This window comes from Lonchura striata, chromosome 23 (genome assembly GCF_046129695.1).
Source record: "Lonchura striata isolate bLonStr1 chromosome 23, bLonStr1.mat, whole genome shotgun sequence".
Lineage (NCBI taxonomy): Eukaryota > Metazoa > Chordata > Aves > Passeriformes > Estrildidae > Lonchura > Lonchura striata.
In genome coordinates, this window is record NC_134625.1 from 10,995,632 (window position 1) to 11,014,636 (window position 19,005).

The window sequence follows — 19,005 nt, forward strand, 5'->3', positions numbered from 1 at the left end:
GTGACGCGCGGCCCGCGGGCCGGGCCCGCCCCGCCGCACGCCGCGCTCTTCCTTTCTCGCCGACATCTTGCGGAGCAGCTGCGGCCGCATCATGGTGAGCGGGCCCGGGCCGGGCGGCGGGCGGCGGGCCGGGCTGGGCCGGCCGCGAGGCGCCGGCGGCTCCCCGAGCGGGCCGGGAACCCCGGCGGGGTGCCCGGGGGCGCGGCCCGGCTCCTCGCCGCTCACCCCCCATCCTTCTCGCCCCCTCGCAGCCGCCCAAAGACGACAAGAAGAAGAAGGACGCGGGCAAGTCCGCCAAGAAGGACAAGGACCCGGTCAACAAGTCCGGCGGCAAGGCCAAGAAGAAGGTGGGAGCCGGCGGGACGGAGGGCTCGGGGCGCGGCGGGTCCCGGGCCCGGCGCGTGTGCGGCGTGGCCGGGCTCGGCAGCGGCCTGAAGGCGGGGAGGCATCTTGTTAGAGGAGCCAGCTCTTCATCTGCCAGCGAGTTGTACATAATAGCAATAAATAATAATAAATTGTACATAAACCTGAGTAACAGAGGGCTTTAGTCCTCTTATTTTTAGATACAGCAGGTATTATCTGCAGCACGTTCATTTACAGAGGCAATTTTGTGCATCTCATTAGTTCTTTAGTTTGGGGTGTGATACGGAAACATTTAATGGTTCTTGGGGCATCGTTTAGTTCCAATTTTTCGTTCTTGCTTACAACATGGCTTAGGGGGGGGTGTTGTTTTTTTCTCTCTTTTCAAGTAGAAGTGGTCCAAGGGGAAAGTGAGGGACAAGTTGAACAACCTTGTCCTGTTTGACAAGGCCACTTATGACAAACTGTGCAAAGAAGTGCCCAACTACAAGCTCATCACACCTGCAGTTGTCTCAGAAAGGCTGAAGATTCGAGGCTCCCTGGCTCGGGCTGCCCTCCAGGAACTCCTCAGCAAAGGTGAGCACTCAGAAATAAAAAAAAAAACGCTGCTCGAATTGGCTGTTTGATTTTCCTTGCTTGTCCAGCAGCTTTCCTGCAACATCTGAACTGCCCCATGCTTATATTGTTTTTGGAGAGTCACTGCCTTAGCTTGCATTGCAGAAATGCTCCAAAGTATGGAGCAGCAGTTTGTTACATAGAGGCATTTCTGTACTAAGAAAATGTTGTCAGAAGGATGAGCTGTGATGTAAGTGCAGCCAGATGGTAACAAAAGACTTGTATAAGCTGCTACCACCTATTATTTCCTCTTGTACACTGCCCTTCCTCTCGAGGGGGGACCTCAGCATCCCTGGCATCTGTCAGTACACGCAAACTGATGTAATTGTGTTTTTTCATAGGGTTGATCAAACTGGTGTCCAAGCACCGAGCCCAAGTGATTTATACCCGAAACACGAAAGGTGGAGATGCGCCTGCTGCAGGAGAGGATGCATAGGGAGGTGAGGCTGGGTGCTGGGGAGCTGTGCTGTTGGGAGCTAATGGACAGCTGTGCAATGTGTAATAGGCAACTTCCACATGGCTGTGGTGGGCTGTTCTTCCAGATGCTCAGAGTATTTTGCTCACATCCTAAGCAACTTTTGCGGGAGCATTACTGGAAACATCGGCTCTCCAGAATTAAAGAGCAGTTTCTGATTTTGTCGCTGTGGATGAGGAAGGCATTATTTGTTCCTCTCTGTGGGCTGCAGGGTAAATGGGCCCTTGTACTCCCTGAACTCACATGGCACCATGGCCAAGTGTTCCTGCTGGAATAAAACTGTCAAACTGTTTTGTGCTAGCCTGCTTTTACCTAGTTTTCTGATTGGGGACTTCTTGTTTTGCAGGTTCTTCAGTGACTTTGTCAATGTGTCATACCTAGATGCACGCAATAAAATTATTGATTATAATTTTTGTTGATTTTTCAACAGTGTGTATGTTTCATTACTGATGCATTATTTGTAGTGGATTCTGGTAGAGGTTATGGCTGTTGTCCTGTACCAGCCAGTTTATGTCTTTATTAGTGTTACAAATGTGTTGCTGAAAGGGAAGTGAGAAACTTCTACATCACCTACAGCAGCCAGTGATGTTAGACAATGTTAAGGATTAATGTTAAAATGAAGGAAAGCAACATAAGTTTGAATGAAATTATCAAACACCTGGCATTATGTGTCTGCAGGATGGGCCTGCATTTGAAATGAGTTTCACTTGGTCTACAAAGAGAGAGGCATTTAAAAAAAAAAGTTTATTTCTCCAAAAATTCTTCCTTTAGTGGGATATGCCGTGTCAGCATAGGCCACTGGCATTGCTTGCTGTACACAGAGTAGGCTTTCTGACAGGGAAGATACAGCACCCACAGGAGCCTATCATTGCTGGCAGGACCTGACTTTGTGTGGCTTTAGATGTGATGCTCAAATGAACAGTCTGCCCTTACAAGGTAGTCAGCAACAAAACTGCAGCTACCTACAGTAAAAGCCTTTCCACAGCTGAGCTGGGTGTCTGGTGTTCCTCATCTGATCACCTTTTTTCCTTCTTTTCCCCTGATTCAGTTCTAAACTGATGCCTGAAAGAGAACATAGCAGTCAGATTGCAGTAGCTTTTACACAGAGATAATGAACATTCGTTGAAAAAGTAGGAAAGTGCTGTGCATAGTGTTCTAACATGGAAGCTTCCTCAACATTTTTGTTACCTCTGTGAGTGGTAGCTCCAGCTAGCTGACAAAGAGTTCTGGCACATTACAGGTGCCAGTGGGCCAGTATGTGGGTCTGAAAGGTGAGCCAAGCAAAACAAGGCAGATGCCTTCGTGTGTGCAGCCTTTACAGCCATGAGCACGCTTCTTCAAGCCATGTGTGCTGCTCCAGGACAAGAATGATACTCTGCCTGGATTAAGCACTGAGTGGCGTAACTCGTATGGCAGGGTGTCTAGTTATTCTTGCTGCTACCTCAGAGTCTGCTCCATGAACAGGCTGCATGGACAGAAGCCTCACACTCTTCCCCCCTGGCCTCCATCCGTGCTGTGCTGGAGCTCACCGGGACTGCCACCTCCTGCCATGATTCCATACGCGTCCAAAAGAAGGGAGCCAGCTGTCACTTGTCTGAGAGGTATGGTCAAAATTGGCACCAACACGTTCAGCTGGAAGCTTTTTCAGCTTCTGCTTCTCCTCTGAAAAAAAAAAATTGTAGAGTGGTTTGGGTTGGAAGGGAGCTTAAGGGTCGCATTGCTGCAACCCCCTGTACCACAGATAGGGATACTTTCCCCTAGACCAGGTTGCTCAAAAGCCCAGATACTTTGTTAAGCAAAAATTTTTCAAATTGCTTTTAGTTCTCTAGCATGTTAAAGTGACCGTAAGGTTAAAAGGTGTGCAAGCTGCTCACTGTGTTTGAGAAATTCCTCATAGGAAGGTCCAATTTGTTTAATTCCACCTTCTTCCTCTGTTAGCCATGGAGGTTTTGCTCCTAGAAGTCACAGGGAATACTTAGTTAGCCACTGAAGTTACCCTAAACTGACAGAATAAGTGTCCCCTCTTTCCCCCTGTCTGCTGCTTGTGCTATCAAACAAGTGACCGAGTGAACTCTGGGTGTTCTGAGAAAAAAAAGAGCTGGCTTCCTCAGCTAAGGCCATGGCTGATCAAACCCCACATCATACAGTCCTCACAGCAGCAGCATCAACAGTTTTTACTCTGCTGATGTGTTCTCTAGCATGTCAAATATTGCCGAGTGGCCACCTCCTGGTTATACTGCAACTGCTTCAATACTGCTTTGAGTTCTCCCTGTGACATTTCCAAGCCATTTCCAAGCAGCCTGGTGAATCATGATGCAGGTGCACTTACCTGTGTGGACATTTCCTTTCCCTTCTGTTTCCTGTTAACAGGAACATAAAATGCTTATGAGAATCTTATGTTTAGGAGTATCTCTGAGCAGAAGAGCATTGTCTTCATTCTCTTCCCGAATCAAGTTCTATTAGAAAAAGGCAGAGGAAAGCTTGTCTCTTCTTTAAAAGAGAGCTTGTTTTTTTTCCCCCGTGGCATATTAAAGAACGTTTGCTTAATGAAAGTTAAACCTGGGTAACTAAAACTGGACTAGTTACTCGCCTAAATTCACAAAGTGTTTCCTTCTGTGATGGAGACCACCCCTTGTTCTGTTTTGTGACGTGCTGTAGGTGACTTGCAGTTAAATCAGTCACACTTGCTAGCCAGTCACCCCTACCTGGTGGCCAATGAAGGTCAGAACCTTGCCTGGTTCCATCCAGGCTAAATCAGGTCCTGTCTGCATCCCGCTCGGGCCAGGCTGTTCTGCGCTGCAAGGGCTGTGCCTGAAATAAGAGGCCAGCACATACTGTAGTGCACACAAAAGAAGACCCTAGCAATGACACTGTCAAACTCCCCATGGTGTAGGGTGCTTTGAGCACAGATGTATCAGCCACTGCTAAAGAAAGTGCTGCTCACCGTTCAGGTCCTGTGGGGAGCCTGCAGACCGAAGGTCCTGCACAAACTTCTGGCTCTGGTTGAAGCTGAGTGTAATTCAGGAAAAAGGAACAGCATTTCTGGTACTGAGCACAGCGCCCACCCAGCCGCCCCGGCCCCTCCCGAGCACAGCCGGGTGCCGGCGGTGGGGGTGCGCAGCGCAGTGCCCGCTCCCCGCCAGGCAGCCAGGGCAGGATACGGCTCACCGACCTGCAGCGCGGCTTGCACCGTCTCCCGCTGCCGGCGCTCGGCCTCCCGGATGTCAGCCGCCATCTGCAGGGACAGAGCGGTGAAGCGGGGCCGGCGCAGGCCGGGCCGATACCGATGCGGGAGGTGACCGAGGGTACCTGGCGGATGCGCTCCTCCTCCCGCCGCTGGTGCTCGGCCAGCGCCTGCTCTAGAGCCTGCGCGAAGCGCTCGTACTCCTCGGCCGGCACCAGGCACCGCTCCCGCAGCGCCGCCTCCGCCCGGTTCTCCCGCCAGAACCGCGCCGTCTCCCGGCGGTGCTCGGGCCTGCGGGACACCACGACACCATCAGCACCGTCCGCACCCGGCCAAGCGCCGCAAAAGGCCGGCATACGGCAGAACAGCCCGCCCGGCCCCTGCCCGCGCACCCGGCCAGGTGCCGCAGCAGCCCGGCGTGCAGCAGCGCCAGCCCGCCGCGCCGCCCGTCCCGCCGCACGCCGCGCCCGCAGCACGGGCACCACACGCGGCCCTCGTGCTCCGCCGGGTCGTAGCGCCGCACGGCCGCGGCCCCGTCGGGCACGGCCGCCGCCGCCCGCGCCGCCGCCGCCGCCTCCTGCAGCCGGGCCAGCGCCTCCCGCAGGCGCCGGCGGTGCCCCGCGCTGTAGCGGTGCCGGCGGCCCGTGAAGGCGCTGCGGCGGCACAGCGCGCAGTACGGCACGGCCATGGCGCGGCGCGGCGCACGCGCTGCCGCCCGGCCACGCCCGGCGCGGGGCAGGAGCGGAGGGCGGGGAGGGATCGGGCGGCGCGCGGTGCCGTGCGCTGCCCCGCCCCGAGAAACCCGAACGCTGCGCTTGGACCGCTCGTAAAAAAATACGTGAAAAGACTTTGCGAGTATTTCCTGCCTCTGCCGCAGCCATGGAATGGTGCTACCTCCAATAACACACACGGGGAAAGAAAGAAATGAATCCTGTGGTCTGCCTGGTCTGTTCAATCAAGCTAGCAGGACTGGAAACACAAATGTTGGTCTTCTAGCTTAAAGCCTAAAAGTGTTTTAAAGCCTAAATATGTTTGTAACCACAAACCCTTCCCTGAAGTACAGGAAAAGGCTAAAAGACCTTAATTTTGCCTTTGGCTATTCAGTTACTGAAAACTAATCTCGTTGGTTTGTATGCTGTATATTCTGCATGAAAGCAGGTAACCCCTGAGTGCTGCCTTGCCACCCTGCATTCCCAGGGAGAGAGATTTTGATCAGACTGACAGAGCCGTTTTGGGGCAAATGGAATGTAAATCTGCTAACCTGCCAGTTCCTTATGGTTTATCTAGGAGCTCATGCTTGTAGCATCTTTTTTTTTCACCCCTCTCTAGCTTCAGAATGTGGAACAGAAGATAGAAGAGGACTTGCTGTCAGATGCAGAAGGCCAAAGTACCCAGCATTGCTGTCTGCATAATGAAGGAAGCTAAAAAGGTGACAAGCTGGAGGTGCTTTGCCTCAGGACATCTGAATTCTGCAAAGCTAGCTCTTTTCAGATGAGTGTTACCTGCACAGAAGTCAATTGATGGGATAGTTTAACTGAAAATAGGTGTTGCCTACTGCACACTTGAAACCACAGTTACTACAGGGGAAGTTTTGTAAGGCTGAAAGTTGGGATCCTTGCTCTTTGCTGATTCCCACCCACTGCCACTTCAGATTAAAACTTGTTTGCAAATCATGAGAAAAAACATTTCAGATTTGAGTCTTAACTGTGAGTATGCTTAGTTGCTTCTCAGGGTGTCTGACTTCTGTGTGCATGTAAGGTATAGGTATATGCCTTCAGCCATGGCTTCATGTGAATGTGCTCTTTGGGGTCTTCTCAGCAAGCCAGAGATGTATTTGCTCCTGTTTCTGAAAAATGTTAGGTGCAAGCTCCCCTGAGGATAGGGCAGTTCTCTAACTTGGCTTCCGATTCAGAGTTGTTACAGGAGTCTGTCTTGATGGTTCTGGCTCATATCCTGTTTGGGCTTTGCCCAGCCAATGGCATTTGTTTTGAAGCAAGCTCAGTGGATGTGGTGGGGCTGCTTGAGGATACTGGTCATGCCAAGCAACTGTGGGGTTTATATAATTTTTTTCCTCCTGTAGTAGAACAGAGATTAATTTCCAATTGACTAATTAATTTCCATTTAATTAAAGTGGTCCTTCCCCCCCCTCTTCCTTTTTCCCCTCTTCCTAGTCCAGAGTGTACAGTAGATGCCTGGCTTATCATCACACCAGGACACTCCTGCTCTATTGGCATTGCTTCAGTTCCTTGTGCTGCAGTAAATAGCTGATGCTGTGTAGTACAGACAGATCTCCCAGGGCTTGCATAGGCTGGGGTTAGGAACCCTAGGTCAGGGTTTCTGTCCAAGAGAGGCAGCAGGGAACGTATGGGCAGGCTCAATGATAGGGAACATGAGACAGAGGGAAGGCTGTGACTGGAGAGATGCTTGCTCCACAGGACAGGGGCTGTGTCAGGGTGCCCAGTCATTCCTGTGAATGACTGAAGTGTCTTTGATGGTACCATAGGTGGATGCTGCTGCCATTGTAGCTGTTCAGAGCCTCCTCAGGATGCGAGAACACCAGAGATGTACTTGATGAGCATCACAGCCTGTTTTATTAGCTGTATTCTCTTTTCTCTGAATGGATACATTATTTTCTGGTGGGGAAAAGGTGGCCTCTTACCCTCCACGTCTTCAAATTCTGTGAAGCTGCAGTAAAAGAGCTGAACTCATATCTGCCCCTCCTCCCTGATTTTTAAAACCACTTCAAAGGTGAGCTAGCAGACGATTGAAGCGACCAGTTCTGCCAGGCTCGTTTCTGCTCACCTTTCCTGGCGCTCCCCCGTGGAACAAAGCACATCATTTCCCTTTGATTTCCCACTTTGAAAGCCATGGGGGACAGAGTCTGAAATGGCCCACAAGTTTTTTAGTGTCTCCTCTCTGTACCTTCCTGAAGCACTGGGTGGATCAGGACAGGACTCCAGGAAGGAGACCTGGCTTGTGGCTAAATTGGCCAGCGGGATGCTCCACCCTCGTGGCTGTTGCAAGCAGCATCCCCAGGTTTGTGGGTAGGGTGAGGTAACAGTGCAGCGACAGGGGGTGGGAGCCACAGTGTCTGGGATTTGGTGGCTTTGACTAAGGCACGCAGGTGTTCCAGAGTCCAGCCTGGCTGCCCGTCACCAGCAGCATGTGTGTCCCATCTTCTGGCACAGCTACTGCCCCAGGGATGGAGGGGTCTGCCCTGCTCTCCATTTCGCTGCCAAGAAGAGATGGCACGTGGCAGAGTGGAGTGCGTACTGCCAGTGTCCTGCCAGGCAAGGAGGACAACAGCAGTGAGTTTGGGTGCCTCAGCCAGTGACCAAGGCACAGGCTGCTTGCCCTCTCTGAAAGGGATCGTGTCACAGCTGTGAGGCTGGACGAGAGGAGAGAAAAGCAGGGCTTGTTTTTGCTATGTGAGTTTCTTTACTTCCTTCTGTGCTATCACGACTGGAGAGGTTTGCAAAGCTTTAACACATAGGGCTTCATTTGCAAGCAGGGAGTGATGCAGCCCATCCCTGGCGTGGTGCAGACTATGTGAATCTGAATCTACAGCCCCATCTCAGTGCCCCAGAGCTCTCTTAGCAAAATACAAACAGCTTGTCTCTGCTCAGCTTACAAGATGACAGGATCATACCTTGCAGCAGTGCAGCTGCACAGCGCATGCATGGTGTTTAGTGCAGGTGCTGCAGGTGATGCTCAGAAACAGTGGTATGCTGACTCAGTGCAGGGAGCAGGAGGATAATAAAGCAGTAGGAATTGGTCATGTCAAAGGAAGCACCAGATGATAGTCTTGAGTAAAGGTTAATTGATCTGTACTGCATTATTGTGATGAAGGTCTCCATGCTTTATAGTCACTTTTGTATGTATTGTGAAGCTGCAAAATCTAGAGAAAACTTCCTTTGCCTGCTGGTTTAGGGCCAGGCTGGGTGCCTGTGTAAGGCTGCTTTTGTGACAGTACTGAAAATGCAAATATATTTGTGTGTGTGTTTTTGTGTGTTTTCGTTTGTTTCCCTCTCAGACCCCAGGTGCAAGAATTGATGCTGGAATCATACTCGGCTGCTTACAACAGGATGTTGTAACCCACAGGTTAGGGCTTAAACCTCTGTGTAAGACTACTCTGTGATTCAACCCTGCTCATCCTGCTAGTTGAGAGTCACTGAGAGGAGGACCATATCAGTGAAGGTTTAGTCTGATAAAAAACATTCTCTTAACACTGCGGCTTGAAACAGGGATATTGTATCTTTAAGGCACCCCCTTCTCGTTCCCCTAATACCTCTAGGCCTCTGAATGATTCTGGAGGAGAGCATCAGTGCAGGAGTTTAAGGCATCTTTCCCTGCCCTGCTGCACTGCTCACTTGCTGCTCCGAAGGCTGTGCTTTGCTGTTTCTATGGAAACCATTAGTTGCTAAGCAACTGGAGCATCATCTGTGGTGAGCCCTCGCATCTAATTATCCCATCACAGTGGCTGAGAGGGGCTAGGGGGGGATTAACTCCTCTACCATGGCAGATCCATTGACAACACTTTAATCACATTTAAAGGGACATTGTCTCCCTTCTGCCACACTTATGAGGAGGAATAAGGTTTTCTGCAAGCAGTGGACACACTGTCTGTGCTCATGGCATGCTTGGAGCTTCCATGCCCTTGCATGGAGCTCTGCAGGGAGCTCTTATTTCTGTTCAAGTTATGCATGATGCACTTAGCTGTACATTTGGATTGTGCAGTCTTTGCCTTGTGGACTGTATCTGGGCCATACTTACAGTCATAAGTGTATTTTTTATTTTTTTTTTTTTTGTGTTGTGGTCAACTTGATGCTACCCTTACTGTCTCTTGTCCCCAGACCCTGATGTTATGTCTGCTCTGTGAGGTATTGCTAATTCTTCAGAACTCAGCAATGGAAGAGGTGGGCAGTTCTCTGTCTTCTGTCTGTTTGCAAACATTGCATAGTTTGGTATTCACTTTTGGTATTCACCTTACTGTTTGCTTCTGGGAGGGATAGAGAGTGTCATCAAGAAGTACTGAAAGCCTGAGGGGTGAAGTAACAGCTACAGAAAATCTCATTTTCCAGATCTCTGTAAGTGGACAAAGCCAGCAGCAGCCTGGTGAATTTTGCACATTCAGATAAAATAGTCAATCTGAGAGCCGATTCTAATTTTCAGTTTGCAAACACAAGGTTGATGTAGTGTATGACTCAGTCTCCCCACTGTGACAGATTGCATCTGAATGAGGTTCCCAGATTTGTGAGGAGAGTGGTAGTGGTTTGAGTTACTTTCACTGAGTTTAGGGAAAACCTGACTGCACCAGGTGAGTGCTTGGGTGCATTGTATCTGCTTCTTGCCTGCTGCCATCAAGACCAATCGGGACTTCACTTCCAATCAGTTTTCACTTTCTGCCAGAAAATGGATGCTTTGTGATTTACTAAGGTGGATGCATTTCTAGCGGCTGAATCAATGACTCTATTGGAAAGTTTTCCTGGTTTTTTGCTGCCTAGATGTGTGAGCCAGCTGAGAGTTACTGTAAAGCTCCCTAGCAGTGTTTGCTGTGTTTTGTATGCAGAGGGAGGATATAGCTTCAGCAGGAGGGTGGCCCATTCCTACTTTTGAAAACAAGAGAATCCCTAATACCTCCCCAAACTGGCTTTTTCTCTGTGTCCACCCTTGAATTGGAAAGCCTTTCACTGCAGCCAAAGCCTTCAGGCACTATCCAGCCCCAGAAATATGTCGTGGCAACAGGTTAGCACTGCTTCCACGCCTCCCCACTGGCACAGGACCAGAGCATGCGACTCTCCGAGGACTGAGTGACCCGGGGCTAGGTGGGATAGGATAACTTGGGAAGATGGAGCAGGTGCCCCTCTGCCTTGCTCTCAGAGTAGACAGATGATGGTGATTATTATTAAGAGCTCTTGTAATGATCTCAGGGAGGGGTAAGTGGAGGAGAGAGACATATTTTGTCATGAAAATGGGAAGTGTAATTGAAGTCCACATGTTAATTAAGAGCTGAAGGGGAGAAATAGATGGATTTCTACCTGAAGTTACATTGGCATTGGCAGTTGGGCATTCTGCATAATGCTAATCAGCAATGAAGAAAGGCTTTGAAGGAGAGGCATGAGAGAGAAATTTTGCACAGAGGCTCCCATGGCTTTGAATGGAGCACATAGGACCAAGGAAAAGCTTTGTTTTCCCCAGCCAAGGCTGGGAAAAAGAGGAACAGTACAACTTTTTGCATTTGGTTCCTCAGTGTAAATTTGCAGTGTCAAGAAGAGGTGGTCCAGGTCTGATCACCCATGTATGTCTGGTCTGCCTAGGCACCTCCCTCAGACGAGAAGTGGATGTGACAGCATTCCTGAGCTCCTGCTGCCCCATCAACTGTGGGCACTCTAAGCAAGCACAAATCTAGTGCAGATCCTGGGACAGCAGGTGAGGAGGATATCCTGCCACTCCGTGCAGGCCAGGACAACTGAAACCTACTCATCTGCCCCTCTGCAGACATGTGAGATGGCTAATCAGGTGCAGATCCCTGGTGGTTTCAGACGCTTTAATACGGAATTTTATGTTACTTTTGTCTTACCAGTCAGAAACCTATGAAATTACAGCTCTGCTTCTCTGACAGGGCAGGTACAGCAGGAGGACCTCACAGGTTTGGTCTTTGACTCCTTTGCCACATGGGAGAGACCTGCAGAAATGCATTTGGAAATATCTTCCCTCTTTGTACTAATGTATTTGACAGTGGGATCCTCTGCTGCTTCAGCTGTGCCAGAACCCCATTACCACAGTCTGTGGAAAGGGGCTGACTACTACACATGCCTTGTTGGAAGCCCAAGCACCTTGTGGGAATGAATAGAGGGGCTGTGAGTGATGCACCTGCTTACAAGAGGGCACTGCAGAATTTGAATGCATCTGTGAGGAAAGAAGGTAGTGGTCTGTGTGTATATGATGCTATTTAAGAGAGAAGAGGATAATTCTGCTTCTTTACAAAAGTGAGAAGGTTGTCTGCAAGCAGAACTTAAGGGAACTGTTCAAAATGCCATTTGCCATGTGCAGAGACTCACAGGGATCAGGAGAAGCAAGTATGCAAGCCTCTGACTCATACATGATGTCCTAGAGCCAGGAAGGAGTAATCTAAAAGCCACTTGAGCCATGTGCTGCATCTTAATGAGGAAGGCAGCACTCACACAAATGCTGCAGCCGAGCTGCTGCTGGCCTAGCTTTGCTACCAGTGTGGCTATTTTTCTGCAAAGACCAAAAGGCCTTGTGCTGTCAGATTGTCCCTGAGGATTTATGCAGAACAGTTAGTGTGCCTCCTGATGCCATCCAAAGCTAGGTGGAGCGCTCTCTTTGCACCCATGGGTTTCTTGGTGAGAACAGCAGCACCCCTCTCTTTGAGCAGAGCATGGCATCAGGGAGAATCAGGGCAAAACTTGAGAAAGTGTCAAGCGTTATGAATTTGATTTGTAAAATTGCCCATGCCTCTCCTAGTGGATGAACACCCTGCTGGAGCAGCACATGTAAATACACACTGCCTTTGCACAGTGTCATGGTTTGACACTGGATAATGGGACAAAGAAATTAAAGCGAGGCAAGGAAATTTGGAAGATAGAAAGTCACTGTTAAAGTTGGAGTTTGGACAGAACACTGAGTTGAGTAGTGAGACCCCTGGAAAATGCTGAGGGGTTTGTAATTGCTTGTTTGAGAATGGTGCTTGAAGTATAGCAGTTTCTTCCAGGTGGCTGGCTGGGTGGAATTTTTCCTGGCTATCAGATGGCCAGCAGTGTTTGTAGTTTGCTCTCTGATCTAGAAGTGAAACTGGGGAATGTCTTGCTCTGTCTGCTGAGCTATACTGCATCCTTGTTCTTCCTTTTCTCTTGTGCCCTCCCTTTTGTTTTTCATTTCCTTTTGGCATCTTGGGACTTAAAGCATTTCCAAGAAGAATTGACGCTAGGAGAGCAGCCACTGAGGAAGCTTACCAAATACTCTACATCGGCTGACAGCTCTTCTCAAAACTAGATGGTTACTAATTAAAGGAAGTCAAGTGGGAAGGCTGCATTGGCCTTTCTGTTTCTTTTTCCTTCCTTTGATTAACAGAGTTTGTGATCTTGGAGGAAGATCGTACTCCTGTCTTTCCTGGGAAATCCTCTCTTAGTGCTTGTACTCTGTGGTGATCCCAGTGCTGCGTGCAGGATCTTTCTAAGGAAGTACACTGACTGTGTGCTCTAAGCACAATACAGCTGCCAACATAGAGCAGTAGGACAGAAATAAAGCTGCAAAAAGAAAACACAAACTGGGAGAGGAACATTAAACACTGGGGAGAGCTCTTCTTGGAGATCTTCTGTGGGACTTTTACTTGAAGCTTTATATTGTCAGTACAAAAAAGACTGATATCATCCTCAGGGAACTTCTTGTTCCTCAGCCTGCTGCACCTTTCACACAGAGGAGCCCTTTACATGGCCAATCTTAGACCATCTGTGTGCATGTAGGCTGTTCCATGTGGCTTTTTTACATGGTACTAGGATCTGAATGGCTGGGAAGATGAAGGGCAAGCACATGCTTCTTTTATTTTCAAGAACATTTGGTTTCTAGAGCCAATCTTAACAGATGCACTGTCAACGCTTAACGATTCAACCTTGTGTGGAAGAACTGGGTATAAAGAAAACTGAATTGGCAGTAACAAACGCCTCCCACTCCAATTCATGTCCAAGAAAAGTGTAGCAGTTTTGTCCTGATTATATTCCAGAGCAGTAATCCTCCAGGTTCCCTTGCTGAAATCTTGCTCCTCCTATCTGCCCCTGTCCTTTCCTCCTTCAAATGCAACCTCTCACTCAATTTAAGTAAATGTGCTGTATTGGAAAACACCACAGCAGAATTACTTAAGGAGTAAAGAAGTGAACAAATGACAATTCATTAAAATAGGTCATTGAAATTGCAACTTTCTATGCATGTTCTTAATCTGTGAGGCCAAAGCACAAATCTTCTGAACAAAGCAAAAGACAGTAAGAAGATGACAGTCAAGAGCCTGGAACAGCATCTCTTGCCTGCCTCTCAACCACACAGCAGTCACCACACCAGCTTTCCCACAGAAACAGGCTGGAAATCTCTCCATGTGTTGGTTTAACACAGCCTGGTTCTTTTAGGGGGGAAACCACAGAGGTGGCTTCTGTGAGAAGCTGCTAGAAGCTTCCACTATGTCCAACAGAGCCAAGAGCCAATCTCTGATGGGTTGGGAACAATCTTTCCAACCTGAGAAAGAATTTCAGCATTTGGGGTGCTCTCTAAACCAGTCTCTCCTGCACTGCTCAGGCTGCTTGCTGCGGACTATTTGCCAGTGCCTTCCAGCCCGGAAAGGGTTAAATCTCAAAAGCACCTCCTGGGGTTTTGCTAATTCTTTTCATCTCTGTTTTATTTCCTCAAAGACAGAGATCAACTGTCTGGATCTGGCTTGACCTCACAGCAAAGCCCATGGCCACACTCTGCAGCACAGATTGCCTGTCTGCAGAAGGGGACACAGATTTCCTGTGCTGGACCCCTTTTGGAGGTGAGCATGAATATTTCATGGCAGGGAGAGGATGCTTCAGTAGCATGATGCACACATGGGTTTACATTGTGCCGTAAGGGACAAAGGAGAACAGACCCCAGGTCAGCATCTCTAGCTACCAGGAGGTCCACTTAGAAAAGAAGGGTTTAGGGACCTCCTGGGTCACCCACCTTTTTTCTGTAAAGCTAGTGGTACAATGAGCCACAGGTGGTGCCAGCAGCTCCTGCACACACCTGCCATGCTTTACATTGATCCAATATCCCAGCAAGGAAAACTGCAGGTTGTCTTGATCTCTTGGGGGATAAAAGAGGGCAACCCTATGGTCCCCAGGACATCCGCAGTACCTAAGACTCTGTCAGAATGCTGCAGCAGCTCCAAAATACTAGAAGGAACCAAATGGTCATTCTTAACTGGAGAGATGAAGGTAATATTGTTTGATATGGAAATCCATTTCCTTGCTCCTGCACCTGGGTGTTAAAGACCTATTTGGCATTTGTCACCAGATATATGGTTTCTCTTTCTTCTGTTAAAACAGCCCCTTCTGCTGTGCACATGCTGCTCTCAGAGATGGATGCATCTCTTTTGCATCATCGGAGAAGTGGGGAAATACAATAAGGCAACTTGTTTTCTGGTGTTTCTTGTCCCAGCTCTAGCGCTGCCTCTGGGCACCAGGAGCACAGAGGGACAATCTGGCTGCAGTGAGAGCTGCCTCGCCGCCCCGCACGGGCCGCGAGGGGCCGGGCCGGGCCGGGCCGGGCCGGGCCGGGCCGGGACGAGCGGGACGAGCCCGCCGGGGCAGCCCGCGCGGCGCTCTCGCTTCTGCCCGCCAGGCGGCGCCACTGAGCCCCGGCGCCGGCTCCGCGCCGGGGGAGCCCGGCCAGGGCCCGGCCGCGAGTCCCGGGCAGTGTCCCGGGCAGTGTACCGGGCAGTGTCCCGGGCAGTGTACCGGGCAGTGTACCGGGGAGGGCCCGGCCGCGAGTCCCGGGCAGTGTACCGGGCAGTGTACCGGGGAGGGCCCGGCCGCGAGTCCCGGGCAGTGTACCGGGCAGTGTACCGGGCAGTGTACCGGGGAGGGCCCGGCCGCGAGTCCCGGGCAGTGTACCGGGCAGTGTACCGGGCAGTGTACCGGGGAGGGCCCGGCCGTGTGTCCCGGGCAGTGTACCGGGGAGGGCCCGGCCGTGTGTCCCGGACAGTGTCCCGGGCAGTGTACCGGGGAGGGCCCGGCCGCGAGTCCCGGGCAGTGTACCGGGCAGTGTCCCGGGCAGTGTACCGGGGAGGGCCCGGCCGTGTGTCCCGGGAAAGGTCCCGGGGAGGGCCGGGCCGTGTGTCCCGGCCCGGCCGTATGTCCCGGCCCGGCCGCGTGCCCCGGGGAGGGGTCCTGCCACCCCCGGCCCAGCCGTGTGCCACCGAGTTCCTCTGAGTCTATAGGGATGCATGCAAATGGCAGGTTGTCAGAGGAGGTGGAGATAATCTGGAGTATGAGAGGACGCTGAACAGAAATGCAAGTAATAAGTAACTGCTCAAGGGCGATGTGGTCTGGACAGGAAGGCCCTTTTTCTTGTCCCAAATTCTGTAGAGTTCTTGCAGCATTTGTGACAAAGTGCTCAGCACTTTTGGCCTGGGAGTACCATCAGACCTGTCTAAATGCACGTGCCTTGGGAGACAGAGGTACAGATCACAGAATGACAAGGTTGGAAGAGACCTTCAAGGTCATCGAGTCCAACTCCCCTAACAACTAAACCATGGTACCCAGTGCCACATTCAGTCTTTTTTTAAACACATCCAGGGATGGTGACTCTGCCACCATCCTGTAGATGCTGCATGATGACACTCAGTATAAATTGCACCATTATCTTGCCAGGTAGTGAAGTCAAGCTGACTGGTCTATAATTATTAGGATCTTTCTTCACACCCTTTTTGTGAACGGGTGTCACACTGGGCAGCTTCCAGTCATCTGGAACCTCACCAGTGAGCCAGGTCTGCTGGTAAATGATGGAAAGCAGCTTCACAAGCTCATCTGCCAGCTCCCTCATCACCTTGGGGTGGATCCCATATGGTCCCATGGATTTATAAACGTCCAAGCAGCTCAGTAGTTCTCTGACTGCCTCCTCTTGGATAATGGGGGGATCATTCTGCTCCCTGGCACCATCGACCAGCCCAGGAGGACAGTTGTCCTGGGGACAATCTGTCTTCCCACAAAAGACCGAGGCAAAGAAGGCATTAAGGACTTCTGCCTTCTCCTCATCTGCAGTTACTAAGTTCCCTCCCTCATCCAGTAAAGAACAAAGGTTGGTCCTACCCTTGCTTTTAACATTAATATATTTGTAAAAACATTTTTTATTATCCTTTACAGAAGTTGCCATTTTAAGTTCAAACTGAGATTTGGCCTCCCTAATTTTTTTTCCTACATGCTCTAGCAGCCCCCTTAAATATTTCCTGAGAGGCCTAACCCTCCTTCCAAAGATGATGCATCCTCCTTTAATTCCTAAATTCCTTCAAAACCTCCTTGCCCATCCAAGCTGGGCAAGGAGGTTACCTCATTGATTTGTCTTTCGGCACACAGGGACAGTCTGTTCTGTGCCCTTAAGATTTCTGTTTTGAAGCATGCCCACCTTTCTTGAACTCCATTGTTTTTAAGGGCTGCTTCCCAAGGAACTCTGATGAAACAGGGCTAGGTAAAAACCTAGGAAACAGAGCTTGAACACACAGGTAGAGCCTGTAGCTTCACTCAGATGGTCACCTTTGCTGGAACATGCAAGGCTCATGTGCCTAGCCAGCCAGCCGAGTGTTGATGCAGGTGAATCGGGCTGTGTTAGTCCTTTGTGCCAGGGCATACGCCCTGCTTCCCTGAAAAACAGGTCTGAGATGCTGTGGGAGAGGTTCTTCCCCAAACTAGAGATTTGTGTGGTTGAGGCATTGCACACAAGAAGATGCACATGTCTGTCTTAGGAACAGAGACTGTATATGGGAATAATGAGGCTCTCAAGTGGTAGTCCAAGCTAGCACCAAAATAAGTCCTTGTCATGCTCGCAGATGGCACAAGACAGCAGCTTGATAACTTTTCCTGTTATGACCCAGTTTACCGAGTGGTGATTTCAAGTAACCCCAAATACTAATAGAGACATTGTATAAAATTGGATTTGTGTCTGGCCTGTGACCTTTCTGAAAACTCTCTTGATCTCTGCTCTACAAGTTGTTGGCACAGGCTTGCACATTTGCAGTGACCAGGCTTCCAGGCGTCCTCTGGAGATAAAAGCAATGAGTAAATAAATCAAAGGGAGGGATTGCTTTGTTTCTAGTTCTGCCTTACTGTAAGACCGTAGTAGCAGTGACAGCAAAAGCTGTTCTTGCACCTTCCTTGACTATCTCCTTACTCCTTAGTAGGAAGCACCACAGATTGCTTGCTATACAGCGTAGCTTTAGGGCTGGCGCCCATGTGCCGTTCTCTGTTCCTGCTGTTTGTGGTTTCACATGCTCGTGCGTGCCTGCAGAATGTGTGTCTGCCCCGGCACAGTTGCCAACACCCATCCTGGGCACATCTGCGTGATGGTTTTCCCGTCCGCGGTGCGCACGGTGAGCGCCGTGCCCGCCCGGGGGGCCGCCGTGCCGGGCAGGCACCGGGGCGGCGCGGAGCCCCGGCCGGCGGCCGCGAGCGGGCCGGCGGAGCGGACACGGAGCTCCGGGAGCCGCCGGCCCGTTCCAGCAGCAGCGGGATGCCGCGCTGCCCGTGTGGAGGCCGCTTCTGCCTGCGTGGCCGGCCGGGAGATGCGGCGGCGAGCCCCGCATCCCTGGCGCGACCCGCGGGTCCCGCCCGCCGGGCTTTCGGGCGAGGGCTCTGCGTGCTTTGTGTCGCCGAGAGCCGCGGCCGCGGAGCCAGTCCCGCCGCCCGGTGTTTCCAGAGCCGCACTCGGCGGAAGGCGCCGTATCAGGATAAAAGTCCCCGCCGCCGCCGCCAGCCCGACCCCGGGGGCGGTGCGAGGCGCTGGCTGTGCCGCTGGCTGTGCCGCCGGCTGCGTTTACCGCGCCGGTGGCCTCGCCGAACCAGTTAACCCTTCGCGCCCCCTCCGCAGGCGCCGGCAGCGGGTGCGCTGCTCGGCCCCGCAGACTGCCCGGTGGACTGCGGCTCTCCTGGCCCTACCGCTTGGCAGGGGCACAAGTTCCCTCGCAGCTCCGGCGCCAGTAAACCTCAGCCTTTTCTCGGTTTGCTGCTGGGCAGGGCCTGCCCTGCCATTGTCCCAAGACCAGGGACCACACAAAGCGATCCAAATACCTCTAGAGTGGGTAGCAAAGGCCATCTGAGGGTAGGCACTTGTGATAGGAGTGAAGCTCACAGGATTCTAGCAACACCAGGACTGTGTGGACCTGAGATGATTTCCTTAGGGCTGCAGTGAGCATCTGAGGTGTTGGGAGGATAAGGCTGGCATTCAGGGTGCTCAGGAGTAATAAGAAGGGAAGAAGACTTGAAGAACTGCATCCTGCCTGCACCCATACAGGCATCGGGAATGCATCAGGCATTGAAGCACTATCAAGGCATCCAGGATGCTGAGTCTTGGTGTCACTGTGATCCTGGAACCATATCAGGAGTTTGTCTTTGCTAGATGATGGTCTGTCAGCCATGCTGAAGCTGCAGCAGCAACAGCATGTTTTCATTTGGAAAGAAGAAGTCTCAGTTTGATTAAATTCTCCCTCAGTACCTCAGCACAGGCTGTGTTTTGCCTTTAGGATTGCAGCAAAGGAAAATCCCAGCGTATGGAGGGGGCCAGTGCCCAGCTCCAGCATGAGGATGCTAAGCAGGAGACTCTGGCTGGCTGCATTGCTTCATGTGTTATC

At 51.1% G+C, this 19,005-nt stretch overlaps 2 protein-coding genes across 2 annotated transcripts; one reads left to right on the forward strand and one right to left on the reverse strand.

Annotated features, from left to right (window-relative positions):
- The first annotated feature begins 5 nt into the window (after window positions 1-5).
- On the forward strand, window positions 6-1,859 carry RPS25 (ribosomal protein S25). The gene is made up of 5 exons (XM_021530070.3): window positions 6-94; window positions 252-347; window positions 753-936; window positions 1,317-1,415; window positions 1,797-1,859. Exons 1-4 carry the CDS (start codon window positions 92-94, stop codon window positions 1,409-1,411), a joined length of 378 nt encoding a protein of 125 aa, XP_021385745.1. The 5' UTR covers window positions 6-91; the 3' UTR covers window positions 1,412-1,415; window positions 1,797-1,859.
- A 316-nt stretch (window positions 1,860-2,175) lies between these two features.
- On the reverse strand, window positions 2,176-5,322 carry CENATAC (centrosomal AT-AC splicing factor). The gene is made up of 9 exons (XM_021530104.2): window positions 5,027-5,322; window positions 4,760-4,925; window positions 4,623-4,685; window positions 4,395-4,459; window positions 4,156-4,261; window positions 3,780-3,810; window positions 3,325-3,405; window positions 2,980-3,112; window positions 2,176-2,512 (listed from the first exon to the last, which is right to left on the reverse strand). The coding sequence occupies exons 1-9, from the start codon at window positions 5,320-5,322 to the stop codon at window positions 2,467-2,469; spliced, it is 987 nt and encodes a 328-aa protein (XP_021385779.1). The 3' UTR covers window positions 2,176-2,466.
- Window positions 5,323-19,005: the final 13,683 nt, after the last annotated feature.